The sequence below is a fragment of the Mobula birostris genome, chromosome 15, assembly GCF_030028105.1.
Source record: "Mobula birostris isolate sMobBir1 chromosome 15, sMobBir1.hap1, whole genome shotgun sequence".
Classification (NCBI taxonomy): domain Eukaryota; kingdom Metazoa; phylum Chordata; class Chondrichthyes; order Myliobatiformes; family Myliobatidae; genus Mobula; species Mobula birostris.
The window spans coordinates 32,992,543-33,017,911 of NC_092384.1; the positions used below are offsets into that span (position 1 = coordinate 32,992,543).

Below are 25,369 nucleotides of genomic sequence, written 5' to 3' on the forward strand. Positions count from 1 at the left end.
TCTGCAGAGACATGCTCTTGCACAATTAATTCTAAATATTCAGCAATGATGTTGAATGCTGCGCAGTGCATATGTGATGCCCCGTTAACTGATCCAGATTGTCATCGAGTGCTATTTCAATGTACATTTTCATTCCATGTACAGTTCCTAGGTCCTTGCTCTGGAAAGTGCACATGCCATCTTGTCATCAGAAAAGAAAACAGTATTCTGTGCATGTCTTTATTGCAACAGCATGCCGGTCAGTGATTACAACACCATTCTTTGAAAGGTACAATCTTTTCAGCTAACATGTTAGCCTTAACAGGCCAATTAAGCCATGTGGCAATCCACACAGTAGGGAGTTTGAACTCTACCTAGATTTATAGCAATTCACAAGGTGGCCTTTCAGGCCATTGTATCTGTACTGGCCAAAAAACATCTACCCAATCTATATTCACCTTCCAGCATTATGTCCATAACTCTACAGGTCAAGTAAAAATGCAAATACTATTTCATTTTGAAGAAGGCTTTTTCTTTAAGCAATTTTCTGTACAGTAAGAGGTTCCTGAACTTTATCAATTTCTGGATGAAATAATTTCTCCATTTCTTACTTCCATTCCTTCCACCAATGCCAATGCTCCCCCCTGCTAAAGAAGGCAGGTCCTTTCTATTTAGACACCTCATAATTTTATAAACCTCAACGGTCTCACTTCAGCCTCCACTGTTTCTCATCTGATCTTTTCTCATAGGCTTCAACCTGCCATGTACTCCATATCAACAGCTTTGTATACTACATCAAATGTTCAAAAAGGTCTCCTGGCCCCCAAAAGCATTTAGACTCAGTAATCTATATTTCTTATTATAAATATATCATAAGACCATAAGACATAAAAGTAGAATCAAGCCGATCAGCTCATCAAGTCTGCTCTGCCATTTAATTGTGGCTGATTTATCTTCTTTCTCATCCCCAATCTCCTGCTTTGATGCCCTGACTAATCAAGAATATATCAACCTCTGCCTTATTATACACAATGACTCGCCTTCCACAGCCATCTGATTCCACAGATTCACCACCTTCTAGCTCAAGAAATTCCTTCTCACCTCTGTTCTAAAGGGACTTCCTTCTATTCTGAGGCTGTGCTTCTGGTCCTAGACTCTCCAACTATTGGAAACGTTCTCTCTATGCATCCTCTGTCTAGACCTTGCTCAATGGCTGAGGCTCCACAGCACTACCTCTTGGATCCTCCTTCCTGCATCACTCGCCATCACATCCTCTTGTCTCCGGCCATGGACTGAATCTGATGTAGTTAATCTAATGGGCATGATTGCTTCCTTAAACACAGTGCCCAGGTAAGTGCCCCCCTCCCTCTTGCCTCACAGTATTAAAAGCTCAGATTTCAGATCAACTTTCAGCCTCAGATCTCAGACTCCTACACCGGCCTGTTCACAAGATGGCCAGTCCAAACTATCGGTTTACACACGATGAAACAGAGTTTTACTTTTGAAATGCTGTCTTAACCAATAATCAAATTGACAAATCATCTTTTTTTTTTAAAATCAGCCTTTTATTACAATGAAAGTGAAAAGCTGAATCAGAAAATAGAGGTCTGATTTTCCAAGTTTTCTTGGCTGAAGAGTCAGAAGGTAACTTTAGTTTCAATCAGCTTCATCTGTAAAAAAAGATATATAATTTTAAAAATTCATAGTAATTCATACCTGATCCATACTAGATGCATACAATTGAAAAATAACCTTAAATGGAAGAAAACAGAGAAGCACAGCCTTATATCTTCCAGGCCTGTCGCCAGCTGCACACTTCAAATTACTTTTCACTAGATCGCAGGAAATGATCAGTGACCAATCAACAATTTACATTAATATAGTGACTTAAAGTAGAAAAAGTGTGGCATGGTGCTTTGTAAGCTATTTTCCTTCTATTCCCCTTTAAAAAGAAGCATGACCCATTCCCAAAGGAATCATTTAGAATTTATTAAATGTGCCTCTTGGCAATGTACAAAGTGACTAGCACAACAATTTTACCCAGACAAATTACAAAAACCTCTGGAATTATAGTTTGAGCAAGGATCTTATGTCAAATCTTGATCTAACAATTCAATCCTTTTGAAACTGCAGAAAAAAAAAGGATGACCTCTGCTCGCAAAGTGGCAGATAAAATAAACACAAGGCCTAATTCAGGGCTTGAGTGATGGCTCCGTACTCCAAACAGTCTTCCACACTGGGATCAATTGTTATTCATTTGACATCTGGCCCATTCCTAAATTATGAAGCCCTCTGTGGTGAGCTGAGCCTTGAACTATGTAGCACCATCATTTAGAACATAGAGCACACGAACAGGCCCTTTGGCCCAAAATGTCGGTGCAGACCATGATGACAAATGAAACTAATCCCACCTGATTGCTCATGATCCATATCCCAACATTCCTGTCAAGTTCATCTGTTTGTGTAGATGCCTCTAATGTCTGTTTATACCACCACCCTTGCAGCGTGCTTCAGTTTACCAGTTGAGCAATCCAACCACACAAGAAAAAACCGGAAAAAGTTTCGACAGGCCTGACCAACTGTAAAACCTTACAAAGAATTTGGAAATAAAGATGGACATTGCTAGAAATACTCAGCAGTTCAGGAGGCATCTTGGAAGTGAGGAATGGAGTGCTTAGCCATTCATCAGAACTGGGAAAATTTGGAGATGAAGTTTAAGCTTTGGAGAAGGGGGGGGAAGGGGCTGAGAACAAAATGAAAAGCCCATGATAGGGTAAACATGGAAGAGAATGAATGGCACCAATTGTGAAGGTAGCAGCTGAAGAAGTTGATAAAAGTTAGAGAATGCCGAACGAGTACCTGGGGAAGATTCAAAGACAGGGGCAGATCACATCTTAAATATCAGAGAAGAGGAAAGAAAACGGAATGCTCTTTTGCAAGGTACAAGACTGGATGGCTTATTATTTAAACCGTTGAATTTAATAATTTTATGTGTGGAAGCTGTAATACACCTTGTCAGATCATTAGGTGTTGTTTATACACTCATTGGTCAGTTTATTAGCTACACCTGTGCACCTGATCGTTAATGCAAATATCTAGTCACCAATTACGTGGCAGCAATTCAATGCATAAAAGCATGCAGACATGGTCAGGAGGTTCAGCTATTGTTCAGAGCAAACATCCAAGTGGGGAGAAATATGACCTTAGTGACTTTGACTGAGGAATGATTATTGGTACTAGACATGGTGGTTTGAGTAATCATAAATTGCTTATCTCCTGGGATTTTCACACACAACAGTCTCTAGGGTTTGCAGAGAAAGGTGCGAAAAACCAAAAAAAAATACCCAGTAGCATCAGTTTTGTGGGTGAAAACATCTTGTTAATGAGGGAGGTCAGAGGAGAATGGCCAGATTGGTTCACACTGTCAGGAGGGTGACAGTAACTCAAAGGACCACCCATTACAACAATGATGTGCAGAAGAGCATCTCTGAATGCCCAACATGTTGAAACTTGAAGTAGATGGGCCTAGGGCAACCAAAGACAACAAACATACACTCAGTGGCCAGTAGGTGGATGGAAGCTTGTGATTGATAGGAAATGCTACTTATTTAATAACAGATTCAGATTCAGGTTCATTTCAGGGGTGTTATGAACTGAATAAACTCCTGAGGTTCGTGATGAGGTTGAAGAAATATGGCATTTGTCTTCAATCTCAAGAGGTACCTAATAAGTGGCCGCTGGGAGTACGTTCAGCTTCATTGGAACAGTGTTGATGACAAACTCTGCCACCTTCATCAGGGATGATGCCTAAGCATATCTAGTCCAATGGTATTTGTACCCCCATCGTCTGTCCCCCCGGTTGATTAGTCCTCATCCAGTCAGGTTTCCACTCCCTCACCTTGTTCACAATCGAATTCTAATTCTTACTTAGAGTGAGACTTTTATCTTAGTTAAAATTCTTTTCCTCTAGTTTTATTTCAATGGCTCCCTTTACCAGGCAGTCCCAAAACCCACATTAAGGAGCACAGGAGGTGTATCCGTTTGGGTTACCTGGAGGACTTGGCAGTAGCAGAACATTGCATTTTCAATGGCCATAGGATTGACTTTGACGGCACAAAACGAGCGTGCCACGCCGAAGGCTTTTCAGACCGCTTGATGAAGGAAGCCATTGAAATAAAACTAGAGAAATGAATTTTAACAAAGACAAAGGCCTCATCCCTGATGAAGATGGCAGAGTTTGTCATCAAAACTTCATCTAAAATCGATACCTGGTTGGAAGTCTGAGAAGTAGTTGATCCATACCATTTTGTAAGACAATTAAATATCTACTTAAAATAATGATGAATACGGTTGATTGCTAATTGAACACTACATTACCCAAAAAAGCCACTTCATCCTAGTTTATTTCAGAAAGAGCTGAATGATGAACCTTTGGTTACAGCATTTACTGACTGTGATGTTCAGAAATATCATTTTAAAATAGCTAATAATTTTGTTAAAATACAACAAAAATCAGAAACGTAACTGTACAAGACAAATTATTTCACTCAATGGATTGATATAATTTGGAAAAATGCATGAAGTCCAGCATAGATAAATCATAGTATGTTAACTCAAATCCTAAGAATAGCTGCAATGTACACACTAACGCTCAGGAAATTAAGTCTTAATACACAAGTGATTATAGAAGCAACACACATCAAAGTTGCTGGTGAACGCAGCAGGCCAGGCAGCATCTGTAGGAAGAGGTGCAGTCGACGTTTCAGGCCGAGACCCTTCGTCAGGACTAACTGAAGGAAGAGTGAGTAAGGGATTTGAAAGTTGGAGGGGGAGGGGGAGATCCAAAATGATAGGAGAAGACAGGAGGGGGAGGGATAGAGCCGAGAGCTGGACAGGTGATGGGCAAAAGGGGATTCGAGAGGATCATGGGACAGGAGGTCCGGGAAGAAAGACAGTGGGGGGGGGGGACCCAGAGGATGGGCAAGAGGTATATTCAGAGGGACAGAGGGAGAAAAAGGAGAGTGAGAGAAAGAATGTGTGCATAAAAATAAGTAACAGATGGGGTACGAGGGGGAGGTGGGGCATTAGCGGAAGTTAGAGAAGTCGATGTTCATGCCATCAGACTGGAGGCTACCCAGACGGAATATAAGGTGTTGTTCCTCCAACCTGAGTGTGGCTTCATCTTTACAGTAGAGGAGGCCGTGGATAGACATGTCAGAATGGGAATGGGATGTGGAATTAAAATGTGTGGCCACTGGGAGATCCTGCTTTCTCTGGCGGACAGAGCGTAGATGTTCAGCAAAGCGGTCTCTCAGTCTGCGTCGGGTCTCGCCAATATATAAAAGGCCACATCGGGAGCACCGGACGCAGTATATCACCCCAGTCGACTCACAGGTGAAGTGTTGCCTCACCTGGAAGGCCTGTTTGGGGCCCTGAATGGTGGTAAGGGAGGAAGTGTAAGGGCATGTGTAGCACTTGTTCCGCTTACAGGGATAAGTGCCAGGAGGGAGATCAGTGGGGAGGAATGGGGGGGATGAATGGACAAGGGAGTTGCGTAGGGAGCAATCCCTGCGGAATGCAGAGAGAGGGGGGGAGGGAAGGATGTGCTTAGTGGTGGGATCCCATTGGAGGTGGCGGAAGTTACGGAGAATAATATGTTGGACCCGGAGGCTGGTGGGGTGGTAGGTGAGGACCAGGGGAACCCTATTCCTAGTGGGGTGGCGGGAGGATGGAGTGAGAGCAGATGTACGTGAAATGGGGGAGATGCGTTTAAGAGCAGAGTTGATAGTGGAGGAAGGGAAGCCCCTTTCTTTAAAAAAGGAAGACATCTCCCTCGTCCTAGAATGAAAAGCCTCATCCTGAGAGCAGATGCGGCGGAGACGGAGGAATTGCGAGAAGGGGATGGCGTTTTTGCAAGAGACAGGGTGAGAAGAGGAATAGTCCAGATAGCTGTGAGAGTCAGTAGGCTTATAGCAGACATCAGTGGATAAGCTGTCTCCAGAGACAGAGACAGGAAGATCTAGAAAGGGGAGGGAGGTGTTGGAAATGGACCAGGTAAACTTGAGGGCAGGGTGAAAGTTAGAGGCAAAGTTAATAAAGTCAACGAGTTCTGCATGCGTGCAGGAAGCAGCGCCAATGCAGTCGTCGATGTAGCGAAGGAAAAGTGGGGGACAGATACGAGAATAGGCACGGAACATAGATTGTTCCACAAACCCAACAAAAAGGCAGGCTTAGCTAGGACCCATACGGGTGCCCATAGCTACACCTTTAGTTTGGAGGAAGTGGGAGGAGCCAAAGGAGAAATTATTAAGAGTAAGGACTAATTCCACTAGACGGAGCAGAGTGGTGGTAGAGGGGAACTGATTAGATCTGGAATCCAAAAAGAAGCGTAGAGCTTTGAGATCTTCCTGATGGGGGATGGAAGTATATGTAGAGCTTTGAGACCTTCCTGATGGGGGATGGAAGTATATATCGTTGACTTTATTAACTTTGCCTCTAACTTTCACCCTGCCCTCAAGTTTACCTGGTCCATTTCCGACACCTCCCTCCCCTTTCTAGATCTTTCTGTCTCTGTCTCTGGAGACAGCTTATCCACTGATGTCTACTATAAGCCTACTGACTCTCACAGCTATCTGAACTATTCCTCTTCTCACCCTGTCTCTTGCAAAAACGCCATCCCCTTCTTGCAATTCCTCCGTCTCCGCCGCATCTGCTCTCAGGATGAGGCTTTTCATTCTAGGACGAGGGAGATGTCTTTCTTTTTTAAAGAAAGGGGCTTCCCTTCCTCCACTATCAACTCTGCTCTTAAACACATCTCCCCCATTTCACGTACATCTGCTCTCACTCCATCCTCCCGCCACCCCACTAGGAATAGGGTTCCCCTGGTCCTCACCTACCACCCCACCAGCCTCCGGGTCCAACATATTATTCTCCGTAACTTCGACCACCTCCAACTGGATCCCACCACTAAAGCACATCTTTCCCTCCCCCCTTCTCTCTGCATTCCGCAGGGATCGCTCCCTACGCAACTCCCTTGTCCATTCGTCCCCCCCCATCCCTCCCCACTGGTCTCCCTCCTGGCACTTATCCCTGTAAGCGGAACAAGTGCTACACATGCCCTTACACTTCCTCCCTTACCACCATTCAGGGCCCCAAACAGTCCTTCCAGGTGAGGCAACACTTCACCTGTGAGTCGACTGGGGTGATATACTGCGTCCGGTGCTCCCGATGTGGCCTTTTATATATTGGCGAGACCCGACGCAGACTGAGAGACCGCTTTGCTAAACATTTACGCTCTGTCCGCCAGAGAAAGCAGGATCTCCCAGTGACCACACATTTTAATTCCACATCCCATTCCCATTCTGACATGTCTATCTACAGCCTCCTCTACTATAAAGATGAAGCCACACTCAGGTTGGAGGAACAACACCTTATATTCCGTCTGGGTAGCCTCCAGTCTGATGGCATGAACATCGACTTCTCTAACTTCCGCTAAGGCCCCACCTCCCCCTCGTACCCCATCTGTTACTTATTTTTATGCACACATTCTTTCTCTCACTCTCCTTTTTCTCCCTCTGTCCCTCTGAATATACCTCTTGCCCATCCTCTGGGTCCCCCCCCCCCACTGTCTTTCTTCCCGGACCTCCTGTCCCATGATCCTCTCGAATCCCCTTTTGCCTATCACCTGTCCAGCTCTCGGCTCTATCCCTCCCTCTCCTGTCTTCTCCTATCATTTTGGATCTCCCCCTCCCCCTCCAACTTTCAAATCCCTTACTCACTCTTCCTTCAGTTAGTCCTGACGAAGGGTCTCGGCCTGAAACGTCGACTGCACCTCTTCCTACAGATGCTGCCTGGCCTGCTGCGTTCACCAGCAACTTTGATGTGTGTTGTTTGAATTTCCAGCTTCTGCAGAATTCCTGTTGTTAGTGATTATAGAAGCCCTCTTCAAAGATACTTATGTAATTTGATGGTGAAAAGTCAATATACAGTAGGAATCTTGAGTGGATAATGTACTTGTGGTATAAGGAGGTGTTTTTAAACATCAATAGTTAACTGGCTAGACATTTGTTACTCTATAGCAATAATTCTATACTATTCCCACATTCCCCCTGCCACCATCATTTACTGCATGTCCGGGAGTAATTGGGGAAGCAATTGGACAGAGTATGAAGAATCCAACACAATCAAACTGGACAGCCTGTCAATATAATAAAAAAAGCCAATACAATTATTGATGATCTGCTGCAAGCTGCCAACAGCACATTTAGTAAGTACTACATCATAACCGAGTCTACAAAGGATGTCTGAAAGTCAAAGATCACTGCTGCACCACTTCAGGCTGAACATATTATGACAAATTATGTAAACATTTTAGTTTTGCTAATCCTTTGGCCAATATCATAATACCTAAGTTCATCGGGTGGAAGAGAATGAAAAGATACTAAAAACTGAGTGGAAGAGAAACCCAATGCACATTGGTTTATGTAGTCACACTGCTGAAGCTTCCTGACAACCACAACTACCGCCAATATATCAGCTGTGGAACCACAGGAGCCAACACACTTGACCACTGTTTATCAGCATCAAAAACATTTATCGTGAAGAGCAGGGTTATTAAGTGCTGAGAGGTTGGTCATGACTAGAATCAACTCCTGTATCAGGACCTAGATCTAATTTGCCTATAGGTCTACAGTGGATACAATCTCAGTGGCTCACCACTCAGCCTTGAATCACCTGTACAATAATAATACCTATGTCAGGCTGCTGTTTATTGATTACAGCTCAGCTTTAAACACAATCATACCCTCAGTTCTAATCAACAAGCTCCAAATCTGGGCCTCTGTACTTCCCTCTGCAACTAAATCTTTGACTTCCTCACTGGGAAACCACAGTATGTGTGGATCAGAATTAACATCTTCTCCTCCTCGCTGACAATCAACACTGGAGCACCTCAAGGATATGTGCTTAGCCCACTGCTCTACCCTCTCTACACATGATTGTGTAGCTAGGCACAGCTCAAACCCCATCTATAAATTTGTTCATGACGCAGCTATTGTTGGCAGAATTTCAGATGGTGATGAGGAGTCTACAGGAGTGAGGTAGATCAGCTGGTTGAACGGTGGCACAACATCAACCTTTTAATGAATGGTGTAAGACCAAGGAACTGATAGTGGGCTTCAGGAACGGGAAGTCGGAAGAAATACACCAGTCCTCGTTGAAGGATCAGTAGAGGAAATGGTGAGCAGTTTCAAGCTCCAGCAATGCCAATATATTGATGCAATTACCAGAGAAGGCACGGCAGTAGCTATATTTCTTTAGGAGCTTGAGGAGACTTGGTATGTCACAGAAGACATTCGCAAATTTCTACAGAAGTACTGTGGAGAGTATGATAACTGGTTTCATCACTATCTGGTATGGAGGGAGGCCACTGCACAGGATTGCAAAAAAGCTGCAGAATGTGGTAAACTCAGTCAGCTCCATCATGGGTACTAGCTACACAGCTTCAAAAGTCACCGCCTCAAAAAGGCAGCATACGTCATTAAGGACCCCCAACACTCAGTACTTGCCCTCATTGCTACCATCAGGGAAGAGGTACAGGAGCCTGAATATATATTTTATATATATATATATATATATATATATATATACACATACACACACTCACACACACACACACACACACACGCAATATTTAAGAAACAGCTTCTTCCCCTCTACCTCCATTGATTCATTGAGTGGACAATGAATCAATGAGCAGTACCTTACTATTTTTCCCTCTCGTTTTGTACAACTTATTTAATTTATTTTTTTATATATACTTATTGTAACTTATAGTGTTTTTATTATACAGTATATTGCAATGTACTGCTGTCGAGACCCGCAGATACTGACATAGAGTCAGCATAGACATTTAGATGACTGAGCAGTCTGCTGTGAAGGTCGAGAGAAAGGAAGGCCCTAAAGAGTATCTGTAGTTAAGTCATCTGGTCAAGGTGAATGGTGCCATTCTACAATATTTGATATCTATGATTGAGTAGGGAGGTGACCATGAATTACTCTTTGATATGCTCACTGTTGAGGAATAAACTATGCATGATTCAGATTCTTGGTGAGACCAACTCACAAGCCCTGCATCCAAACTGTCAGTGGAAAGGTCTATCACTCCAGTGGATGGACGGACAACAGATGAAAAAAAAATCTGGGAGATCCTCAGCTATGTTCAAACCTTTCTTTTTTCAAGTATCACCCTGCACACCTTTTACCTGTTACGATGTTACAGAATACTCATTTCAAGGTTGATATTAAAATGGAAATGGACAATTTAAGGATTGGTTTAATACCACTCTAAAAGTTATTGGGTTATAAACTCAGCAAACTCTGAAGGAATTACAGAATTTTGTGTGTGTGGCTTTATCAAATTGAAGCTGCTATTTATAATCAGGGATTCTCGTGTTTTCGCCAAAGGAAAGTGAAGGAAAATATGAAGAACATTGGGTATTGATGAACTATTCTCCATTTCAGAAGGCAATTATAGTTGCTCAGATATTAGTCCATAGGTACTTTAAGTATCTTCCTCACATGGTTACTTTTTCAGTAGGAGTTCAGACAATGGGATTCAAAAACTTATTCAAAACTTTTTCATCTTGGCCTTGAGGGGATCCGAGGCAGGTATGCTTAATTCTGCCATTAGGTAATAGTTACAAATATGCAGGAGGTTATGGTATAGGTCAGGGACTTTGGCTGACTATCCCCCTGCACTCTTCATTTTAATCAAGGAGATTTAGGAAACTGTCAGACAGCAATTGCTCTTCTAGCTGTGACTGTGAGTTAAGAACATGGTGGAAGAAGAATACAGATCCTTCCAGTCTATATTTCCTGGTACCACATGACATAATGTGCAGCTCCCATTCTATCTTTACACTATCTTCAAAGGAATGCTGATTGATTTGCAGCTTTTCATCAAAACGAACATTGCCAATGAGTGTCTTTCAACAAATTCAATGTTTTAAATATTTTATTTTGAGATACAGCACAGAACAGGCCTTTCTGGCCCATCAAGCTGTACTACCCAGCAATGCACCTATTTAACCCTCGCCTAATAACAGGGCAATTTACAATGAACAATAAACCTACTGTAGTATATATTTGGAATGTGGGAGGAAGCCAGAGCACCCAGAGGAAATGCATGAGCTCATGGGAAAAATGTACAACCAGCATCGGAATTGAACTCTGGACTCCAAAGGGGTTGTGCTAACCGCTATATTCTTTTGATTTTATTCAGCACCCTTATCATTCCCTGAAGGAGCCACCACTGGATTATGACCAGAAAAGGAAAATTGCCAAATTTTCCCAGCCCAATAGGCTACAATTTAGCTTACCCTTCATTCAGAATTGGGAAGGTGGTCAGTTGTGTCAAGCAGATCCTAAATAGTGGCAGCTGATATCAGTGACTCCTTTCAATTCATAATTTTAGGTATTTTAATGTTTATACTATTGTGATGCTTTTAAATTTAATTAAGTCGGACTTCAAAAGGTACATCAAACCTCAACTAAATGTGAACAGATACAAGTCATTGGGCAGAATCTCCAATTGCACTGCAAGCTGGCGATTTTGAAGACATCAGCAGCAAAATACTTCACAAACCTCGGGAAACTGTTTCCTGTGGAATCCCCAATGGGGATTGGCAGCCTGTATGATCAATATTAACTTGAACAGTACTGATAACATCACCCTTTCAGAAATATCAAAAAATAGATAGTCTTCTCACCTTCCAAGTGACACTCACCTTGGAAAAAGCCAGGATCAGGCACAGACAATGGACGGACAATTGTCATTGTGTGAAAAATAGGTTTGCGTCTACCCCAACCCTCCACTGCCACAATTCCCCACAGTACCTAGCATGGATATGCTGTACAGACGACTCAGCCATTTTATTGATACAATCATAGCAAATGTGTGGCCTTCAACATTTCAAATATTTCTAGCAGTGATTGGAAAAATTGCCATTTATAAATAAGTGAATAAAAATTCACTTTTTTAATCAGTGAAATTTTAAAAAGTCTCTGATTCAGTGATTATTTCTACTGAATAAAAAAACGTCACTGAGTTGACCTTTCACATATCCTTTTTAGTTCCCTACAAATGGCTAAGCAGATGGATAGTTAGCACTACAAGAGCAGCCTTTGGAAGAATATAACCGGAGTGTTATGGAAAGCAATGGTGCTTTGATGGAAAGTATTGTCCATCACATTGAGATATTTGATAGGAAAAAAGATTAGCTCTATTTGTCAGATGTACATTGAAACATCAAAACATACTGTGAGATGTGTCATTAGAGTTAATGAACAACACAGTCCAAGGACTGTGCCGGGGACAGCCTGCAACTGGCTCCATGCTTCCGCCCCCAACATAGCATGTCGATAATTTACTAATCCTAACCTACACATTTTTGGAATGTGGGAAGGAAACTAGAGCACCCAAGGAAACCCACGCGATACAATCTTGCTAGTGAAGGCATATAATGGGTGTTGTTAAACCTATCAACTCTGGTAGCGCACGAGCAGCAGTTGGCACAATGGGTTGACAGGCTGGGACCAGACCTGACAGTAGCAGTAGTGCAGGGAATAACGCTGCTCCCAATACTCTGCTGTGCAAAGAAAGATTTTTCCATCCATCACTTACATCAGAGAAGATACTCTTGCACATCGTATTGAGGTACAGATTGAGGCTGCATGTGGCCTACCATGTGCAATCATCGCCATGGTATAGATGTCTGAGCATGCACCTGGATGAAGTATTACTGATAGTCTTGTCCAATGCATAACTTCCCAGAGCTTGACATCGCCCTTTTTACTCACTGTTGGTACACTGTATAGTGTGTCACTGAACCACTCCAAACAGCCAAAACCCAATTTAAGGGCATGAATTGTCTTTTCTACCATTGTGTGCTTGAGAGCTTATGCACAGCTGTATTGCTCTGGGTCTACAGAGCTTACTTCACATAAGAATTTGTGAAGTACAGAATTTGGCAAAGGACACATCAGTCATATGAACTTGTACAATGAGTGACAAATAACTACAGAATGCACAGTATTGCATGTCAGAGAGGCAGCACAGTTAAGGACTGGAAAATGTGCTGGTTTATGCATGTGACTGCTTTATCGCATGGAATGTGAGTCCCATCTACTATACCAATTAACTGAGGCAAAGAGAACCATCATCACTGGCCCTCCCAGTGAACAAACTTCTAATTGAAGCCCTTTGAAGATGATTTCCTTAACCTGACAAATATAGACAGTCATGTTCTAGGCCTCTGTCCTTATCTGCAAAGAACTGGAGCCTTAGTGGCCATTGCCAGTGAATTCAGGTCAACAAATGGTGCTCACATTTTCCTTAATGGTGTGGCATAGATGTGCCAAGGCACGCTTGCTGAATCAAGGTCTCCACTTTCATAACTCCTCAAATATCATCTCCTGGGGCAATCCCTGTCAGCGGAATCTCTCACATGTAGGCCCTTTTACCAATGGTAGTGGATTGATGTGAGCTCCCTCCTTCTCCACCGCACACTTCAGATGTTTATTCTTTCTTAATAGTAAATGTGTGTAGATTATGTTTGGCCTCCATTTTAGTGGAACCAGTACATCTTTGGACCGTGGGAGGAAACTGGAGTTAAATCTCTGCTCCTCAAACCTATCAGCACAGGCAGCACACTGGTAACAGCTGGCAAAATGGGTTGAGGAACTCGGACCAGACCTGACTGTAGCAGTGGCGTGGGGAATACTGCTGCTTCCAATACACTGCCGTGCAAAGAAAGATCACACTTACCCCCACTGTCACTGCGTATGCATCCAGTGAACACTCTATAACAGCTGTCTCCACAAGGCAGGATAGTGGTAACTGTCATACTCATGTGGTGGTGGAACACTGGACATAACTGTGAGGCCTAACTAAATTGCTGATCATGCAGCCTCATTTCAATCAGATGCCAAGAAGTAGCTGTACACATAAATTGTGAAATGCCCGCTTTCTGACAATTAAGTCTAAATTGTTTCAGATTACAGCACCCTTATTTGTCTGTAACACCAGATTTTTCCTTCACTTGGGGCATACTTGCTCCAATCCTTCCCCATCATTAATGGAATATGTAAACATATCATTTGCCAATTATCACATTTACATAGATACATTAGATTGCTGCCCTATGTCTCTTTAAATTCAAAGTCAAGTTTACTGTTATATGCAGAAAGAGCATGGAGCCACAGGTAGCCTGACCATATGGCAACAACATAGTATCAACATTCAGTCATTAAAAGGCTGCCTGTATTTTAAGGCAGCTGGAGTCTGTTGGGCTGTGATCTATAAACTGGGCCATTGTTAGCTCACTCACAGGATGTACCACTAAACACTTGTTTGTTTTCCCATTTACCTTTGTCCAAAACGTGCTCTTACTAATAAAATAATATGATTAATTTTCATTTCTGAGAACTATATATACTGTATCTCCCATTCTTATTTGCTGATAACCAGGATAGAGTTCTCACTGGAATCCACAAGTAGCTATGGACTTGGTGCACTGACTTTCCTCAGTACAGAGAAGATCAGTGGCAAACCAAGAGCATTCACCAGTGAAGGAGCCAGAAGATGGTCAACATTCTCAGTTAAGCAAACCAGGACTAGTTAGGAGCTCAGCAGACAGCCATAACCATCTCCCGGCAACTGAAGTCCTGAATACCATTGGTTAAGATGGTGTTTGAATTATCTGGCCTATTGTTTAAAGCAGATACTTGTTGAGTCAGAATTTATTGTGAGATAAATTGCTAAAGTTTTACATATCTAGCACTTGATCAAAGACTTCAACCCTGAAAGAGACTGGTACACTTTAAATACTAACTTAACTGTTTTCTCCATGATTGATAACTGATCTGATATGGTTCTAGTCTCTTATTTTTGTGGTTCAGAGTTTATAACAATAATCTTAGTAGTCTAATTACACAGGAAGACACTCGTTATTCCTTATTTACTTCCTTCATACCAAACAAATATGCAAGAACTGGCATATGAGCAGATGCAGAGGTTTAATCCATTCCTGTAAGTATTTTATTCAGATATAAGTAAATTTGTTCCAGTAAATGACTTAAAGACAGCACACACATCCTTAGCATTTAAAACCCAAAATAAAGGAAGTTTTTGACAAAGAACTCTAAATTAAGTATTAAATATTTCAATTACTGTTCTTTAAAGTCAGACAATAAAAAAAACACAAATGAAGGCCTTACCTCCAATAGACAGCAGCTCTGCACCTTTAGGATCAGTTCATTTCTTTTATTAGTCAGAATGAACAGGAAATGCTAGGGGATAAGATAAATAGTGCCTGGCACAACTAGCTAATCACAGAGTCAATATGAAAAGGCTTCAATTGTTTTCTTGTTTACAGCCGAACCTAAACATGACAGGCAGCAACAAAATGTGAAGATACCGAAAGCTGCAGGATGGCCTGAATAAAAACAGGCACAAAGGTCAGCCCCACTTGAGTCTGTTCTGTTAAGCCATCACAGCTGACTCTAGACATTGCAGTCTTTCATCAGCAAACAACCTGGTGACCTCTTTTATTAGTAAAATATATGAACCCAGACCTAATGCAAAAATTCAATATTTTCCCCAAATATTTAAAACATTTATTCAACGTCCCTGGTGGAGTCAGGGAGTCTGCTGGATGTAATTTGACATCTGAATTATTTTGAGCCAATATGGAAAGCTATTCAGAGTCTTATTTGAAGATGTGTCAATCAAGATATCACTTATACTGCACAGAAGCACTTCCAAGATTTCCTTAGTAGTGATATCCTTCAGACAACTCCAGATAAGTTGAAGAAAACCTTTGATGAATCTGTCACATTTTAATGCTAAGAGACAGTGATAAGGAAAATATTTTAATACCCTCTCGCTGTTCCTTTAAGTACCACCTGTTTCAGAATTTATCGAAGCTGATAGCCAAAAACTATGACAATATGCAAAATGATTCTCTTTATTCATTTTTTGCATAGTAATGATTAAGATTTTAAATTATGTTGTTAAATCAAAATGGCAGGCCTGTCCTCAATGATGAGAAATTAAAGCTCTGCTCACATGTTCGCTTGTTGAAACAAGTGGCCTTTGCTGACTTTCGTGCATGCAGAGGCCAGCTATATTAAGCACCCTTTCATCCATTTTAGATGAGATCTGGATGATTGAATTATGTGCGATTGTCAGCAAGAAGTAGCATGAAATAAAATGCTAGTGCCAATTCCTTTTGATTAAAACCTATTCTAGGATTGTGAAGTTTGAATTTTGTATTTCATTTCTCTGTTGTAGTTTCCCTGAATAATGAAAATACTGGACATGAATAAAACAGAGTTCAATATGTTGATATAGGAAAGTATCACTCATTCAGTTTTGGAGGCTTGTGATTTGTGGAATAATTATTCTACTTAATCCAGTAATCTCCATACCTGGTTTGGGTGTGAGGGATTTCCAGGAAAATATAACGTTTCATTTCAAATGCAAATTTCACTAGTTCAGTCCTGAAATATATCACTTCAATACAGTAATGAACTTAGACACAGACCATAATTCTGAGGTATTCCCCCTTCTTCATTTGTTGTGGGAGAAAAAGGGATCTTTAATTAACTTCAGCATTTCAATAGGCACACAGTTTTCATCACGGGTAATTGCCTTTGATTGCCTTCCTAATTTACTGTTGCTATTGTAATATTGCTTGGCATATTCACTAGCTTTAAGCTTGTGACCTCCAGTTTGCAGCATTTTGTGTTAGGCATCAGAATAGCTTCAACCTTATAAAAATTGATAATTTTATCAATTCAACCACCACAGAAATTGCTGGAGAATCTAAACTAGCTAAATAGTGAGGACCTGACTTCAAATGGCAGCTAAAAAGGATATCATATACTCTTAGATGCATCTATAACAGCAATAATACTGTGGGCAGCTGAAACAACCATGCAAGCCATTAACTGATCTTCTTTAATAAGTTAATTACCATAGTTTGTAGCACTAATTATGTATTTAAATACATGTCTCACTTGTAAGCAATGGGATTAATTTATAAACACACTAGCTGCATAGCCATTTAGAAATACTGCTTTGGTAGTTCTCCTACAGACATTTTGCCATTCACGGAGGGAGTCTTGAGAGAAAACACTAATTTTAAAAGGCTGTATGAGAATAGACATATCTATTCAAAATCATTAAAGCCCCTACAGCATAAAGTTGTCATTGTTAATGGCTGCTGTAGTGATGTTCCCTGCAGAATTTACGAAGAAAGATTTCTGTAAAAAAACACGGCATGTGAGTTGCAATTTGAATCACTGAATCACCCTGCTCAAAGTAGAAAGAAGCATATTTATTAATTTGCTAATTAACTGACAGCAGAGTTTTAAACAAAATTCAAATCAATATTCCAAACAGACCACAGAAAGGACCAGTGCAGATAACTTGCAGCTTTATTATGATTTATTGTAACCTATTCTCTCTTCATATATCAACTAATTATAATACAAGGCAAATGCTCTGTGAAGGTTATTAGTAAAGTACAGACTATGATATTTCAAAATATTTCATGTAAGCAATATAAACAACAAGAGGTAAAATTTATCTTCAGTGGAAATCAAATGAACAGCTGTATAACAGTGGCCTGTTAATTGCTCGAGTTTTCATCAGAAGAATGTCCCTCCCCCCACACAACTGAAGGAAAATTTCACCTGCACAGCCATTCTAAAAGCTGCCAAAGCATTGAGTAATAATATGTTGTTGAAGGTAGGGTCAAAATAATTAAAACATTGTATTTCATGAAACACAGACTGCAAGGTTGTGTTTTCCTCTCAGTGTAAACATTTCCACCTAAGTAAGTGTATGACGCAATGTTTATATTTAATCAGACATTCCTTCAGTTCTGTGATACAGTGTGAATATTAGGGGATACAGATGAATTTTATAAATGGAAAGGAAAGGTATGTCGCATCCGGAGTTTCTCCGGTTAGCGGACTATTTCTCTCCACGCCTCCCTGACATAGTGGGGAACCGTGTACGAGGCAAGTTACAGCAGTGGTTTGCCATTGCCTTCTGCTGGGTGAGTTTTCAAAGAAATTACCAGCTCGTAACACAGCACGGATGGAAAGTGTACAGGGGAGCCGGCTGGATCGAACTCAGGACCTCTCATCCCGAAGTCCGACGCTGATGCCACTACGCCACTAGCCGGGTCCTAAAGACAAAAAAAACTTAAAATTTGGAAAACTGAACCTAGAAGAAAGGAGATGCTATGAAGATGTGTGTTTTATTTTTTATTTGCAAAGACTGCTGATGTTTCAAGTCAAAATTTCTTTCAAAAACATGGAAGAGCCTTAGACAAAAACATTAATTGCACTGAAGCTAAAAGCAAATTGCTTTGATGTTTAATTCTAGTATTTACCGTTTTTTCTAAAGCAGTGAGTCATCAGACCAAGCTATCCACTTTAGCCTGTCCACAGAACCTGAACAGCTCCAAATACTCACAAAGATTATTTACACTTTTACAACATCAACTGCATAGTGCAACTGTGTGCAGAGATTACAACAATGGAAACTAAAGTGTGCCCATGTTAAATATAAATGCTTTTTAACTCTGCTTTTCAAACTCACATCAACAGAATGTAAAATGCAGCTATAGTGACAACAAATATTATAAGTATAAAAAGTTGTGAACACAGAGAATGAATTATATTTGTAAGGGAAGCTTAACCATTTAGCTCCTCAGTGGCAAACACTGAATAGTTGAACTACAAGAGAGGAAAGTTGGGCTGGATCCCAGCATGTTATCTCAGCTCTCCATTTCTCCATTAATTACCCTCCACAGTCCCACAACCAACTCACAACTCAATGGCCCTCTGGTCATACTTAGGGCCATGATGCTCCTAACCCCTTGCTAACAATGTTGTAATAAACTCCCACTATTAGGCAAAGACTCTGTCTTGACTCCGCCATACTTAGGAAAGACTGGTCTGTGTCATATGCCAGTGTGCAATGGATAACTAAGTCGGGTGAAGTGGAGCCTGGGTGAGCAACATTCAGGCTCCAGGCAGAGGAAACTAAGAACCCACCCACAGTCCACTATGATAATCCTTTGACAGTTTGTGCCAATGACGGCCAAGTTTTGTATTTCTAGACAGCTCTGCCAATCAAAGAGAAAGTTGGAATCAGAGGAATATATATATATAATTTTTTAAAAAATCATAATTTCCTATAAAATTTTAAAAATATTTAATTCCCTTAAAGTACCACTTAATAGCGGGAGTGCAGCGTAATGCTCTGCAGTGCCTGTGATTGGGGTTCAACCCCTACTCCTGTCTGTAAGGAGTTTGTACGTTCTCCCCATGACCGCGTGGGTTTCTTCCAAGTGCTCTGGTTTCCTCCATTCTTCCAAAGATGTATGCGTTAGTGTTAGTAAGTTGTAGGCATGCTATATTGGTGCTGGAAGCATGGCAACACTTGCTGGCTGTCCCCAGCTCACCCTTGGACTGTGTTAGTCATTGATGCAAAAGGCACACCTCACTGTATGATTCAATGTTTGGATGTACATGTGACAAATTAAAGTTGATCTTTCTTTATCTTTATGAAATGAAGATAACAAACCACTGAGCTACACTTAATCTCTAATGGTTAGCAACTCCTATCCAAATGAACTAGCCCACATTTGGATGTATCAGATAAGGAGTAGGTTACAAAGCGTGTCTACTTCTTCAGTTTGATTTGTTAGGGAATGGTCCTGAAGACATACCCAGGAGCAGTATAGAAGACCACATAGGCTCATTCTCAGCTCCAGTGTTTTTAGCCTCCTCAGGGCAGTGGAAATCTAGTACACACTTGCTATGTTTGGTAACTCCAAGATTAGCTGAAAGAAAAATACAGAGATGGGAATAATGCATCTACCTCTCCTTTCCTTAGCGAGGTGCGGCCTTATGACATGGCTGTATAATGACATATGCCATTCATGTAGTTTTACATATAACCTGTAATGAACAATGTAATCAATAAAGAATACTTAATCAAACAATATATTTACAATATTACTCAAATATTAAATACACAATACTCCTCCCTGCTTAGCTACCAACACCAACTCAATATAGAATGCATCTCAACTCAAATATGCAACGCGCATACACACACACACACACACAAACAAAAGACATAGTTATATAGTAACCCTGTCAAGGAAAAGTTCATACCAGCACTGGTAAAAACAGGGAAACTGGAGATTCTGCTGCTCATTCCAGCCATTTAGGGTGGCCATGTAGATCTGAGACAGTGTGGGGTCTTTTCTGGTTTCCCTTTGGCTCATCTGTGCCACAATAGTGAGACTTTCAATTTGTATTAGGGAGAATAACATCAAGAGGAATGTCCTCCTTTGCAAACTTTTCAGGTATTTCCTTTTACAAGAGAAAATAAGACAATCCATCAGCATTTCCATAATTAGTTGGCCTCTTGAATGCGATTTTGTAATTGTTTCCTCTAAGAAACAGAGCTCATCTCTGCACTTGGGCTGCTGGTATTAGTGGTGCACCCTTCTTTGGATTGAAAACACACACTAGTAGTTGATGATCAGCAATGAGAGTAAACTATCTCCCATGCAAGTACCGGTTGAAATACATTACACCCCAATCCAGGGTCAAGGGCTCTCTCAATCTGCAGCTGTAAAGGAAGGTGATGTAAAGGCTTTGGGACATTCACTTCCATCACTCGTAACATGTGACAAGACTGCACCTATACCATTAGGCGAGGAGTCACAGGCAAGCTTCATTGGATGATGTGGATTACAATGTGTGAGAACAGTGTCTGACGTCACCATTTCCTTTGCCTTTTGGAAAGTCATCTTACACTGCTTTGTTGATTGCCATTTCTTCCTGATCTGCCATAACGAGTTCGAAGGATGCAGCACTGTGGTCAGGTTTGGCAGGAAAAATCCTAAAAAAGGCCAGAACTGTGGCACATCCTGTGACCTTGGGGCATCCAGCATCCCTGATCTTTCTAAGTGCACTTGTGTAAATCCTTGTGTGTCAATGATGTGACTACAATAAGTGGTGCTTGGTGTAAAGAATTCACACTTGTTCCATCATGCCCTGAGCCCATAATCAAAATCTTTTTCACACTATCTTGAGATTTTGGAGATGTTCCTCATCATCCTTACCGATAACAATTATGTCATCCAGGTAACACTGAGTGCCTGGGCAGCTTTGCAGCAAATGGTCTATGCTCTATGGCTTTCTTCCAAAGTGCGGGTACAAATGCTACTCCAAAAATAAGCTTATTATAGAGATAAAACTCCTTGTGAGTGTTTATGGTGAGAAACACTTTAGACTCTTCTTCCGTCTCCATCTGTAGGAAGGCCTCAGCTGTTCATTTTGTTGAGGTGTTTTCCTCCAAAAAGGTATGCGAAGATATCCTCTATCCTGGGCAGAGGGTATTGATCTACGTTCAGTACTGGGTTGACAGTGACTTTAAAATCACCACAGATCCTGATAGAACTATTCTTCTTGGCTACTGGGACCAGTGGTGTTGCCCATGGGTTCCATTCAACATTGGAAATAATTCCTTCAGCCTCTATGTGATCCAGCTCACAGGCAACTTTATCATGGATAGTATAAGGAACCTGACAAGCTTTGTAAAACTTAGGTGTGGCATTTTCATTTAACACTATTTTACCCTTGATAGGTTTGAGTTTTCCAATGTCACCGTGAACACTGCTGTGGCATCATCCAGTACCTTTCTTAATTTGCTTCCAGTTGACTCTATTGCAGGGGATGTGGCATGCTGATGGTCGATGGATCTCCAATCAAGTTGTAGATGTCTTAGCCAATCATGGCCCCACAATGCTGCCATCTTATTTTTACTACGTACGAGCTCAATGCGGCTTGTTTGTTGTGGTATTTTGATTTTTCTTATGAAACCTGAAGTGTTCTGCAATCAACAATGACTTTCATTTTAAATGTTCCTGCATTACTTTCACAATATCAGCAAAGCTAATTTCAGCTGGTTTGGTTGGAAGAGTTAAACTTCTAAGCAAACTCTATGCTCTTTAACCTATTGCACTCAGCAAAACTGGTGCTCTTTTCTCATTGGCTATTTCATTTGCTTCAAAATAATGCTCAGTTCACTCAGTGTACAATATCAAGTCATCTTTTGTGCAATCAAATACATGTATATCTTCCTGATATAGCCAACATTTCTGCTTTTTAAAAATTTACTATTATTATCACCCAGTACCATGAACCTGTGAATTTAATCCATTTTCTGAATTTTCCAAAGAAACTACATGCTGTGCTTTGCTTTTACCCAACCATTTCTCTCCTCTTGTGAAAAAGCATGCTGTATTTCCTTTACAAACTTGAACATCTTGCTGTGCTTCAACAGGTAGGTAATCATCTCGGGTTCATTCCAAAATGTACACGCCTCCACTGTTGTTTAGTACTCCAAAACTAATCAAAAGAAAAATACTGACCCGGAAATAACATATCCATTTTGTTCTTTACTTTAGCAAGGTGCGCCCTTGTAACATGGTGATGTAATGATGTATGCCTTTCATGTACTTTTACATTATAGCCAATAATGAACTATGTACTGTAAGCAATTAATACTTAATCAAACAATATATTTATAATATTACTCAAATATTACTGGAACATTAAATACTTAACAATACTGATACATAAAGTGCAACACTGATGGTTCTCCACAGACCCGCCAGTGAATGTTCAGTATGACTTGACAAAAGACTATATTTGGGTGATCTGAACCACAAATAGCACAACCTTTCCAATCATGTTTGTCCTAGATCCAAGTTCATAAGGTCATAGCACGATGACCCAAATTCAGAGTTACCTGGAGACCAAATTGAAAGTTGGATTAACATTGTGTGCATGTGTGTGTGTGTGTGTGTTTGTTTCCCTCTCTCTCATGCACAACGATTTGCAACATTTTCTGATCACCACAAACCTAAGCACTTCTTGAATGCCATGTTTTACAAAAGCATCATATCTTGTCATTCCAGAGTGCTTCCTGAACAAATTACCTGTCATATCTGCAGATAACATTTGAATACCTGACCTGACAGGTCATCCCCCTCAATTCTGACACACAACACAAACTTGTCTTTCCTATGTATGGAAGATTCAAGGCAGAGTCTTTGCCTGATCAAGGGAGTTTATTTCAGGCTGCCTTTGGGTTGGTCACTGGGGTCAAGCAATAAACACAGACAAAGAGCTTGATTTTGCGCTTTTATAGCAAGTTCAACCGCGCAATAGATTTGTAAGCTGGACATGCTTTAAGAGGATTTTGAGTGCTCATAAAGCTGTATGATGTGATTAGAATAGTAAAACTGCTAACTGGCCATCTAGTTCCCTTAGTGTTTAGCTTCTTGAATACCTCTCAAATTCTATAAATTAATCATAATGGGGTATACCTAAAATATGGTCTACAAAATCTTATGTCAACACAGTCAGACTTTTTCATCAACACCATCTGATCAAGAAGTGTATCTTTAATGTACTTTTTAATGGAAAGGCACGTTAAACAAAATGGAATTTGATGTGAATTTAAATTGGGCAATGGAAGAAAAATTTTGGAAAACTTTTGTTCCTGCTGAACAATTGGAAGTTATAACAGAATAGATGAATTGATCTTGTAAGCATATCCTATGCCTTCAAGAATACTCTAAATTCAGAAAAAAAGACACATTTTTACATCTGTTTGGGACTTTATTTCCTTCCCACCTCCATCTAAGTGAATTATGGCTTCGATGAGCAACAGCTTTACTTCCCACCTATTAGGAATGTTGTTAGGTTTCTACTTTCTTTTTTTCTGTGCCAAGAAGAGGGAGCTACATTGGATGAAATGAAAACCACGAGGAACGGTAATGATGATGATCAGTCACCAATTTTGGATCAGATAACTCTTGTACAAGAGTCAATTAAAAATGTTATTTCCTCATTACCCTGATATTTGTTGTTTTTTTTTGTCTTTGTGGTACATATCCATTAATTTTCTCTCTTTCTCTGCAAATCTCTTCAAGACATACACTCTTCTAACTGTTGTGAGTGATTTAGTTGAAGAGACTCTTTTTACTAACAATGTAATGTCATGTATATCATGAAAATTGGTAAACAAATATTCCTCGAGCCATTTGGAAGGACTAAAATCATGTCGGCCCCTTCATGTATTGATATTTTTTCGAAACTATTCACAGGAATTTCTGTTGCAAAACCAATACAACCAATTCTTTCCCTGAGTGATGGGCTTGCAAGTGCCAGAGACAAACAGTGAAGCTGTGAAATCTTGCTTAAGACAAAACCAATCTGCCCACTTATTTTTTCTCTTTCATTTCTAGAAATTGCCAAATACAATTGCTCGGCCAGAATCCCAAAATCATGATCTTGAAATCACCTTGTCTATTTTCTAATTTGTGGCATTTGATACTTTATTTGGTGATACAAGAATCAGTTTGCTCTGGCATTAGCAATGCCACTCTCGGTGTCAGATGATGTAGATAATGATCGTGCAATGTTGATGTTCAATGTGACTTAAGTGTGTTTGTATACAACCAGGTGCAGCAATAGATCAAGAGGACAAATAGCACCAAAAGCATTTGAAACAGGAATAAGGAAATCTCATTATAATTGTGAAAGGCCTTGGTGAGACTGAAGCTGGAGGACTGTGAACAGGTTTGGTCTCCCTATTAAGAAAAGGATGTATTTACCATTATGGAGTGATAAACATTGATTAGACAGGTTACAGGAACGGCAGATACAAGAGACTGTAGAAGCTAGAATCTGGAACAATGAACAATCTGCTCGAGGAAAAATTCTGCAGATGCTGGGAATCCAAGCAACACGCATAAAATGATGGAAGAACTTAGCAGACGAGGCAGCATCTATGGAAAAGAGTAAACAGTCGATGTTTTGGCCCGAATCCTTATCAATCTCTTTTCCATAGATACTGCCTGACTTGCTGCGTTCCTCCAGCATCTTGTGTGTGTTGCTAGAGGAACTCAGCAGATTGAGCAGTATCTGTGGGAAGAAAGGAATTGCTGATGTTCCAGTTCAAAGCACTGCATCAGGATTCCTTTTCTCCCATAGGTGCTGCTCAACCCAGTGAGTTCATCCAACAATACATCCCAAATGCTCCTTCCCTCTTTCAGTGATAATAGTACAGAGATCCTCAGTGGGGTTGCTATATATCTTAAAGGACATTTTGAGTAACATGGCAGGAAAGTTCAAAGTTTAAAGTTCACAGATCAAAGTAAACTTATAATCAAAGTACATATATGTCACCACATACAACCTTGAGATTCATTTTCTTGTGGGC

At 40.7% G+C, this 25,369-nt stretch overlaps 1 protein-coding gene across 2 annotated transcripts in view; it reads right to left on the minus strand.

Annotated features, from left to right (window-relative positions):
• Positions 1-1,557: 1,557 nt before the first annotated feature.
• Positions 1,558-25,369, minus strand: part of fto (FTO alpha-ketoglutarate dependent dioxygenase) — a 377,646-nt gene continuing 353,834 nt past the window's right edge. The window contains exon 10 of one of the 2 annotated variants that reach the window (XM_072279555.1): positions 1,558-1,649. In XM_072279555.1, the coding sequence (XP_072135656.1) occupies positions 1,636-1,649 (14 nt within the window). In that variant the 3' untranslated portion in view covers positions 1,558-1,635. The remainder of the gene's footprint in view (positions 1,650-25,369) is intronic. The other variant, XM_072279552.1, reaches the window with a different exon arrangement.